Below are 10,167 nucleotides of genomic sequence, written 5' to 3'. Positions count from 1 at the left end.
CTGCCTAGCTTTCCTTTTTAACAAAATGTGTTTTTATTGATTTTGAGAGAGAGAGAGGAAGGGAGAGGGAGAGAGAGAGGGAGAAACATCGAAGATGAGAGAATTATGGATCGGCTGCCTCCTGCACGCCCCCACTGGGGATCGAGCCCACAACCCGGGCCTGTGCCCTGACTGGGAGTTGAACCAGCAACCTTTTCGGTGCTTAGGATGACTGTCGGCCAACTGAGCCACATCGGCTAGGGCAGGCTTTACTTTTAATACTGCCTTTCAGAGAACCCTTAGGAAGTGTTTGGTGCACGGACACACACACACACAATTTTAATTGTATACATTGTAAATAGTTAAGCATCACATGAACATTCCCAATTGGGGCTTCTCTTAGTGGGGACTGCGACAGCATGATGTACATGTTGATGTCCATGTTATGAACATCATGGACATGGCTGAAGATGAGCAGTGCTACCCTCCAGGGAGTGTGTGGCCACCACAGGCTCCCAGCCATACACCCAGCCTCAGTCATTTCTCATTGCCTGGCCAAAAGATCCCCATTTTCTCTCTCTCCCTGTTCAGCATTGTGGTGAGGGACTTCCATGTTTAAACGGCCCGAGTGTAATGATTCCTCTGCAATTGTCTGTTTCCAGGGTGCCGACGTGTGGGCCGGGAGAGCGCACGCTGGGACATGCTGACCACAGGCTTCCCGGCCGCCGAGCCCCACTAGGCCCCACGGACACCGTGGCTCTGGCTGCGCCTCAACATGAGCAGCCTCCCTCCTTCCCTCTGTCTCAACACACACACCAAAAAACACAACACAACTGTTTCTCATGCTTTATTTACATTACAGGGGCGGGGAGCCTTTTTTCTGCCAAGGGCCATTTGAATATTTACAACATCATTCTCAGGCCATGAAAAATTATCAACTTAAAAATTAGCCTGCTATATTTGGTCAAACATTTAATTAACTCACCCCTGATGCCGTGGCAGGGCCAGACCACGTGGTTTCAAGGGCCTTATATGGCCCGAGGGCCGGATGTTCCCCACCCTGATTTATGAGGACCCTGCCCTAGGGCCCCTACCCTCCCAGAACCCACAAGGAAGGGGTGGGGGGCGGCAAGGTCACCTCATGTTTAAAAGACTCGTGAGTTTGTCTGTCCAGGGAGCTGGAGACCCAAGGAAAATAATTGCCAACACCCAGGTTCTAATTGAATCTATCTGTATCTGTGGGGGAAGGATTAGGAGTGAGGGCTTGGGTGTGTGCAGGTGGTCCTGCTACAGTGTGGCTGTTGGCTTCCCCCAATTCTCCCAGTGCCCAGGGGGCCACTCAGGAGGGGGAGGATGTGCGGCCACACTCCCCAGCCAGCAGTGGTCCCGGCCTCTCTGGATGCAAGGTTTCAGCCGGGGCCTGCCCTGAATTGCCCGTGTTTATATCTACACTGAATCCTCCTCTCTGGACCCCAGTGGGCTCACACTTCTGCCTCCAGCTCTAACCTCTGCCTGAGCTCCAGACCTTTAGTCCCAGCTTAACACGTCCAAAGAGCACTCTCGGTTCACCCCACCCTAAACCCAACCTCCCTTTCCTTTCCCCACAGTCTCACACCGTCGAGTCTTCTTGAACTTCTTTCTCTTCTTGCTGAACTTTCTCATGCAATTCATTGCCAAATCCTCAGTTCTACCTTTAAAATAGCTCGAGTCCAACTGCTTCACGCTCCTCCATCGCTACCACCTGGGTCAGCCTCCATCACCTCCCGCCTGCAGTCTCCTCACTGGACTCCCAGTGTCCATCCCTAGTAATCTGTTCCCGCATCGGGCAGACAGAAGGCTGTTTAAAACATTAGCCCATGGCCCTGGCTGGGTAGCGGGTAGTTCAGTTTGTTGGAGCATTGTCCCAAATCACCAGGGGAGGGGAACCTTTTTTCTGCCAAAGGCCATTTGGATATTTGTAACATCATTCGCAGGCCAGGCAAAATTATCAACTTAAAAATTAGCCTGCTATATTTGGTCAAAACATTGGATTAACTCACCCCTGATGCCTTGGCAGGGCCAGACCAAACGATCTTGCAGACCTTATAGAACCCATGAACCAGATGTTCCCTACCCCTGCGATACACCAAGGTTTCGAGTTTGGCCCCCGGTCAGAGCACATACAAGAAGCGGCCAATAGGTAGCCCTGGCCTGTGTAGCTCTGTTGGCTGAGTGTTGCTCCGTGCACTGAAGAACCGCTGGTTCGATTTCCAGCCAGGGCATATGCCCAGGTTGCGGGTTTGAGCGCAGATCGGGGTATGTACAGGAGGCAACCGGTAAACGAATAGATGTTGCTCACATTGATGTTTCTCCCTCTCCCTTCCTCTCTCTCAAAAGTAGCAATAAAAACATTTTATTTAAATAAAAGAATCAACCAGTGAATGCATAAATAAATACGTGGAACAACAAATTGATGTTTCTCAATTAATAAAACATACACACACATACACACATTAGCCCATATGAGATGCTCCTGCTAAGAGTTTTCAGTGCACCTGGAATAAAATCCTAACTCTTTGCCCCTGCTCACTTCTCTCTCCATTTGGCTCTGACTCATCCCAGCTCCAGCCATGCAGGCCACCTGTCTGCTCCTAAGACATGGCCAAGTTCCTTCCTGCCCAGGGCCTCTGCAGATGCTGTTCCTTCTGCCTAGAATCTTGCCTACCAGTTGTCTCCTGCACCTCTGGCAGGTATGGCTTAAATGTTACCTCCTCAGAGATGCCCTCCCTGACCACCATATGCCCCTTCTAATTTTCCTTCAGAAGCCATTCCACTCCACAGCCTATATATAACCATGTATTGTCTTAAGGGCCCCTTCTAATTTTCCTTCAGAAGCCATTCCACTCAGCCTATATATAACCATGTATTGTCTTAAGGCTCTGTTTCCACCACTCAATTTTGAACTCTAGGGGCCTTTATCTGTTTCCTTCCACCCCATTTCCCCAGCGCCCTTCCTCCACGAGGGGCCTGGTACACAGTAGGCGCTCAATAAATACATGCTAACGGAATGATCACAGGAGTCCCTCCCGCTGCCTAGCAGTAACTTTCCAAGACTCGGCTGGCCTCATCCCCAGGCCCTGGGAGGTTCCCCGAGGACAGGGCACGGCCAGTGGCGACCTGTCTGGGTCCGGAGCTCAACTGCAGGGTCAGAGAGGCACGCTGTGGGGGCTGGTGCGGCTCCTCTCGTAGGCTGCGGCGCAGGCGGCACCGGTGCCAACCTCGGCGGATCTCCGACTGCACCTGCAACGGGTAGCGCTCAGAGCCGGTGCCAGGCACGCCGTTCGCTGTGCTGCCGCCAGAGGGCGCGGGCGGCCGGCCGGGGCTCTCCCTACCTCCTTGTTGATGAAGCAGTAGAGGAAGCTGACCAGCAAGCCCTGTCAAACAAGGCGTTATATCAGGGGTTGGGGATAGGCTTATGAGCACCCCTTTAAGAGCTCTGGCCCTTGCCAGGCCCCAGACCACCTCGGCTGCCACTGTCCCGGTTCTAGACTTTTGCAGGCACCTCCCACGCTCCCTGCTCCGCCCTCTCCTCCCCAGTTTGCTGAGCAATAAAGAAGACCCTGGACGTAATAACCGCTTCCCTAGCTTCTATCCCACGTGGGCAAACTGCTTAACCCCTCTGGGCCTCAGTTTCTTCATCTGGAAAATGGGGTAATACAATGGTGGTTGTGAGAATTGAGATCTTGGTATGCAGGAAGCTATAGTGTCTGGTACTTAGTGTTAAACCTTTTACTTAGTCTTATGATTTATCTTACCATTATTATATAATAATTAGTAAATATTAATAAATCAAGTTTATTATTTGCTTAATTTTAATTATTAATGATTATCCTAAATTATTGATAAATTAACTTTAGTTTTATATTTGTGTTTCACATATAAATTAAAATAAGTATAAAATCCATTTATATTTATAGTTAATAATGTTACTTGATAAATTAATACAAGTCAATTATTTATATGTGTTATTGGTAAAATATTACTTGTCTTATCTCCCTTGCTCCACTGGCTCCCACTGCTTCAGGCCCGCCAGCCCTCCTCCATGGTGACAGGTACTCCCACCTCAGGGATCTGATATGTGAGGTGCCTCTTCCTGGAACACTTCCCCCAGTACCTGCCCCGCCCGCTCATTCCCTTGCCTTCTTCCGTCTTTGCTCCAATATCTTCTTCTTGAGGAGGCCTTCCTTGACCCCCTGCCTGTAATTCTATCTTTTGTCTAACCTTCACCTCTATTTTCTTGCTTTTTTCCCTCTACTCACATCTTACCATCTGCCATTCTGTATATATTTTACTTATATACCATGTGTGGATAGCATCCGTCTGTCCTACAAGAATGTAGAGACCATTTCAGTTCTTGGCAATAGTCCCACAATGAGGTAGGAAAAATGTATGCAATAAAAGTTTGCTAAATTTAATGAAATGAACAGGCAGGTGAGGTGAGACGAGTGTTGTCCCCACTTTAGAGATGAGAACACTGAGGCCCAAGCAGGTAAAACAGAGTGGGGACTAGGGTTAGGGCAAGCACATGCAGGGCCAGCCTTACATGTTGGAGTGAGTGCCTTCATGTCTTTTGCGTTCTGAGCACCTCTCTTGCCACCCTAGCTCTGAGGGATCTGATTTTGGCCCAAGCCCTGTCCAGTCTCAAAGCCCTAGGTCTTCACCAGGAGGCAGGACTGCTGAGGCCTCCGGTCTCCTGTCTCGGTCCCTGCCGCTTCCTCAGCTGAGAACAGCACCAGCTCAGCATTCTGTGCAGAATGAATGAACTCGCGTAGTCACACCCAATTCAATGGCTTCTCTGGGGAGAAGGGCCCCAGGTGGAAGGGTGCGGCCCCTGCCCCCAGCCTGAGCACCTGGAAGGAGCTGAGGAACATCTGAAAGCCGAGCTTGGCGAAGCGCAGGTGGCCCCGGACTTGTTCCTCGGTCACAGGAGCAAACACCACCTCGTGGACGCCCAGCAGCGGCACCAGCGTCAGCGTGGAGCGAGCCAGCCTGGGAGTGGAGGGCAGCTGTGGCCTGGCGACCCGGGTCCCCATCTCACGTCCGGCCCTCTCCCCTCCTTCCCCCGCCCTCCCCCACCTTAGCCGGTAGTCCAGGCAACGCATCTGCCGGGTCCTCAGCTTGGACACGAGGATGCCAAGGATTCGGATGAAGATGAAGAAATTAACCTGCGGGGAAAGATAGAGGCTGAGCCAGCCCCATCCCATCCTGGGAGACAGAGGGTGGCACCCCTCTCCCCAGGAGGAGAAATCCCCGAGGGCTGCCTGGAGGAGGTGGGGCCGGCCGTACCAAAATGGTCATGAGGATAGGGGTGCGTATGATCCACCAAATGGCCTTGATGTCGTTCCGCTCCCAGCACCTGGAGTAGGGGTTGTAGAGCTAAGAGATTGAAACCCGCTGGAAGCACCGGTCCCGCCCGCCTTCCAGAAAGCCGCACCCACATTCCTCCAGAGCCCCGCCTGCTCCCGCCCTGGCCCCGCCCTCACCACCCCCTTCCAATCTTTCCAGGCTGCCATTCCTTTAGCCCCACCCACGTTCCCTCCAAACCCCCAGGTGCCGTCAGGACCACCCCACGCTTCCAGCACACCCGCGCAGGTGCCTCAAAGCCCCGGGTTCTCAACCTTCTGGCCCTTTAAATAGTTTCTCATGTTGTGACCCAACCATAACATTATTTTCGTTGCTACTTCATCACTATCATGTTGCTACTCTTATGAATCGTCATGTAAATATCTGATATGCAGGGTGGTCTTAGGCGACCCCTGTGAAAGGGTCCTTCGACCGCCAAAGGGGTCGCGACCTACAGGTTGAGAACCGCTGGCCTAGGGAGAGGAAGAGACCCCTGAAGCCGACCAGCAGGGTAGTCGGGGAGCGGTGGTGCACTGGGCCGGGCGGGCAGGGGACAGGGTCGGGGCTCACCCCAGCCGAAGAGCAGGTAGCCGCGGAAGTGGCCCCCCTCGGAGCCTCCCACGAGCACCAGGAGGCTGTGCAGGTAGATGCCCTCCACCAGCAGCCAGGTGTAGTTGGCGCCCACGCAGTACTGGGTCACGATCTGGGCCGTCCTGCAGGGGGCTAGAGCCTGGAGGGTGGCCAGACAGGGGGAGGGGGCCGTCAGGGCGCGGGGGGGGGGACCCCAAGCTTTCCTCCAGCTGCTCGTCCTTTCGCCCCCATCTCTTGTCATCAAATAGTCTCCCGCTCTGTATCACCGACGGGCGGTACCCGTGCTTGGTGTCTCTCGCCCTATATGAACTCTCCCACTCTAACGCTTAAACAACTGGTATCTTCCATCTCACTATCAAACTCCCCCCCCCACCAAGATGCCCCCAAATATGGCTTCTCCCACCCCATCTCCTGAGAACTGTGCTCAGCTACTCCACCTCTCCAAAAGTTTCTCCCATCTCTCCACTCCTCTCCCGCCAACCCCCAGGCTTCCTAACAATGGGCACCTCGCTGCTACCAGGTGGTTTTTCCCCCTGTTCCCAGCCTCAGGCCTCTCTCACCTTGTTCCTCAGTAACAAGTGGGGGTCTACCACATCCTCCCACCAGCTGGTTCCCCCAATCTGTCTCCTCCTCACCTCCAGCGGAAGACTCTCTCAGGGGTGGGAAAGGCCAGTGGTTGGTAATATAATAGAGAGAACGGAAAATTCCAATAAAGGAGATGGGGAGTCAACAATGAAGGTGGCTGAGTTGGGGGCCCCTCTCCCAAAGTCTTCGGAGTGGTCAAGAGAGAGGAAAACTGTTCCTCATGTAGCGGGTAGTGGGTAGCTTGGGAACTTACTGCCCATCAGAGGAGGCGGAACCCCAGTTTGAGAGGAAAAGGGGCGGTGCTCACCTGGTCCCACAGGATAGGGGCCTGGTCCCTGGATGTGGGGCTCAGTGGAGGTAGCAGCCGGTCTCGGGTGAGGATGGCTGCTGCCCGGAGCATGAAGGACGTGAACAGGTTGATGTGAATGTAGTTGCGTGTGCAGTGCAGCCGCCTGGGGATGGGGGAGGCAGTGGGGACCCATGGAGACCTGTCCGTGGCCACACGGAGCCCCTTTAACCGCCTCCCAGCCCTTCTTCTCACAGAACCGCCATTGGGTGCCTGTTGCTGGTGGAGCCTGACCCCCCATCTGAGTGGGCACACTGAGGCCCAGTCTCTGCCACTCCCAGCCAGGGGGTCCCACCTGAAGAAGCTCAAGATGAGCAGCGCCAGCAGCAGCGCGGCCAGGGACAGGGAGTAGCCCACGGTGTACACGACCTGCAGCCGCTCCAAGATCAGCTTTTCCTTCTGGGGGGGGAGGGGTACAGGGAAGGACACAGGAACAGAGCTCAGCTCTTCCCCAGGGCCAGGCAGGGGCTGGACAGACATCGATCTGCTCCTTGTTCCTGCCAAGCACCCCAATTTTCTCTTGGGGATCCAATTTCCCTTATTTCAATGGGGCTATCTCCACCCCTCTGCTCCAGACTGGACACTGCCAGACTGGACCAGCCAATCAGAGCATTCTAACCCCCGCCCCCACACAGTGATTAGCCCAGGGTGGGCATATGACCCAGATCAGGACAATAAGCGTCAATCCTGAAAGTTTGGGGCTGCGAGGGTTGGCTGAGGCCACCAGGGGCTGCGAGGGCCGAGCCCCTCGCACGAATTTTGTGCATCGGGCCACTAGTATAAAATAATATTGAATGACAATGTAATTGAAAAGTAAAAATTTTAGTCCTAGCTGGTTGGGCTCAGTGGATAGAGCATTGGCCTGTGGACTGAAGGGTCCTGGGTTCGATTCCAGGCAAAGTCACGTGCCGGGGTTGTGGGCTTGATCCCTAGTCCGGGGCGTGCAGGAGGCAGCCAATCAATGATTCTCTCTCATCATTTCTCTCTCTCTCTCTCCCTCTCTCTCTCTCTCTCTCTCTCTCCCCCCCCTTCCTTTTGGAAATCAACAAAAATACATTTTTTAAAGGAAAAAGACAAATTTTAAAAAGAATCAGTCTTGTGACATTATGCTGGAACTATTGAGAACAAAGCTCAGTCTTCCCACAGTGTTGCTTGGTTGGTGGGATGTGAGCCTGGTGATAATGGAGAAGAGAAACCTGTTCCACCTGCACAGAGAAGATGAGACCAGCACAGAGAAAAACACAGGCACACGATGGCGAGCAACAGAGAGATCCCCAACATTATTCGAACACCTAGATCCAGCCGTGGCTGAATACGGTTCAATCACAGAAGTAAAGACTTTCTTTTTTCTGCATCAAGCACATTTACTTGGAATTTGTATCACTTGGAACCCAGAGCCCTGAACAGTACAAGGGATTTCAGGCTCAGTCTGAGGCTGCTGCCTTTTCACCTCTCCCTAGACATCCAATCTGAGTCCCTCACCTCTTCTTACCTGATAGGTCCCGTTCTTCTCTGGGTTCTCACACTGAGAATGGTCTCTCCAAGGCTCCCATTGGCCATCACTGCCACACTGGCGGAGGACAAAGCCTGCAGCCACTGGGGGGAATCGAGAGAGGGGATTAGAGGCACAGAGAAAGAGATGGAGACAGCGAGACCAACTGGGAGGAAAGGCAGAGAGAGAGAGAGAGCCAATGTGATGATGATGATGATGAGCCCTTCTATGGAATTTTACACGTATTAATTTTTTTTAAATATATTTTATTGATTTTTTACAGAGAGGGAGAGAGATAGAGAGTTAGAAACATCGATGAGAGAGAAACATCGATCAGCTGCCTCCTGCACATCTCCTACTGGGGATGTGCCCGCAACCCAGGTACATGCCCTTGACCGGAATCGAACCTGGGACCTTTCAGTCCGCAGGCCGACGCTCTATCCACTGAGCCAAACCGGTTTCGGCTACACGTATTAATTTAATATTCATAAGATACCTATGAAGCTGGTGCTATCATCAATCCCATTTTACAGATGGGGAGGTTGAGGTATAAAGACATTACATAAACTGCCCTGGACCACATAGCTAGTTAGGACAGGAAGACCAGGATGCCCAGAGACAGACTCAGATAAAGGAGAGAAAACAAGAACCCCTAGTCCTAAGAGAGAGACAGCCAGAGAAGGGGCATTATGTGACAGAGCCAGGATCAGGGTGACCCAGCCCGGGTTGGATAGTCAGAGGAGACACCCAGCTGGACAGAGAGGAGCAGGACATGGGGTGTAGGTGAGTTTGGGGGAAGTGGTGTCTGGGGCAAGGCTTAGGAGCTGTTTGTGTCCAGAAAGGCCCATAGCCCAGGGGGCACCTCACCGTGACGGTGCCAGGGCAGGTACCAGGGGCAGGAAGCACGGGCAGTGGTGTTGGCTGCAGCGTAGTCCCAGCAGACGTACATATCGAAGGACCCATTGCAGGCGAGGCCTGGAGTGGCATACGGGCAGATGTCGTGTGGATCCACTGCACCCTCTGCCCAAAGCCCTCCTCCTCACACCCACAAGCCCTGCCCTAGGCCCACCCACCTGGTGTGGTCCAACCCTGCAGCGCCACAGCTCCGCCCATCAGACCCCAAGGCCCGCCTAGCCTCCGAGCCCTACTCTGGGCTCCCCATCAAGCAAGTTCCGGCTGCACGAGGTTCCCACTGCTCGAGGCCCTTTCCAGGCTCCACTCAAGCCCCGCCCCCTTTCTGGGAAGCCCCGCCCTTCTGTTCATCCAGACCCCGCCCACCCAGTGCAGCCCCGCCCAAGACCCCGCCCATTCCAAGCTTCTTCCCAGACTTGTTCCATTAATCCGAGTAGCATCCCACTCGGATCCAGGCCCTTCCCGCCGAGGCCAAGCCCACATCTACCCCGGACAACTCCTTCAGGCCCAGCGCCTGGTCCTTAGCCCACCCCCCTCAACCTCAGCCCTTACCGTCCTCCCAGCCCACGCCTCCTGGGGGGCCCAGCCCTCCTGCTCCCCAGTCGCACCTGCCGGGGGCTCCGCGGCCTCCAGGGTCCCCTGGCACTCCCTGCGGTAGCGCTCCCAGCGCTGGTACAGCGCCCGCGCCGTCTGCTCCTCCGAGCCTGTCTACGGAGAGAGAGAAGGGAGGACGCCCCCACCGACCCCGCTCCCAGGCTGCCTGGTGCGTGTGCGCCAGAGACCCTCGGGGGGCCTGGAGGGGCTGTCCTGTTTGCCCAGGAGCTTGAGTGGCCGAGAAACCTCTTCTAACTCTTGAGGGGAGCCTAGAAACCTCCAGGGG

The 10,167-nt window shown here is 54.2% G+C and overlaps 1 protein-coding gene across 1 annotated transcript in view; it reads right to left on the bottom strand.

Annotated features, from left to right (window-relative positions):
• Nucleotides 1–2,836: 2,836 nt before the first annotated feature.
• GIPR (gastric inhibitory polypeptide receptor) overlaps nt 2,837–10,167 on the bottom strand; it is a 7,799-nt gene continuing 468 nt past the window's right edge. Inside the window, 11 exon segments of the mRNA XM_015564391.1 lie at nt 2,837–3,258; nt 3,351–3,392; nt 4,869–5,007; nt 5,095–5,183; nt 5,305–5,412; nt 5,906–6,091; nt 6,845–6,989; nt 7,179–7,282; nt 8,376–8,479; nt 9,243–9,350; nt 9,896–9,995. Of these exon segments, the coding sequence (XP_015419877.1) occupies nt 3,052–3,258; nt 3,351–3,392; nt 4,869–5,007; nt 5,095–5,183; nt 5,305–5,412; nt 5,906–6,091; nt 6,845–6,989; nt 7,179–7,282; nt 8,376–8,479; nt 9,243–9,350; nt 9,896–9,995 (1,332 nt within the window). The 3' untranslated portion in view covers nt 2,837–3,051.

This window comes from Myotis davidii, unplaced genomic scaffold, assembly GCF_000327345.1.
Source record: "Myotis davidii unplaced genomic scaffold, ASM32734v1 scaffold741, whole genome shotgun sequence".
Classification (NCBI taxonomy): domain Eukaryota; kingdom Metazoa; phylum Chordata; class Mammalia; order Chiroptera; family Vespertilionidae; genus Myotis; species Myotis davidii.
This window is presented reverse-complemented; position numbering and strand designations above follow the sequence as displayed.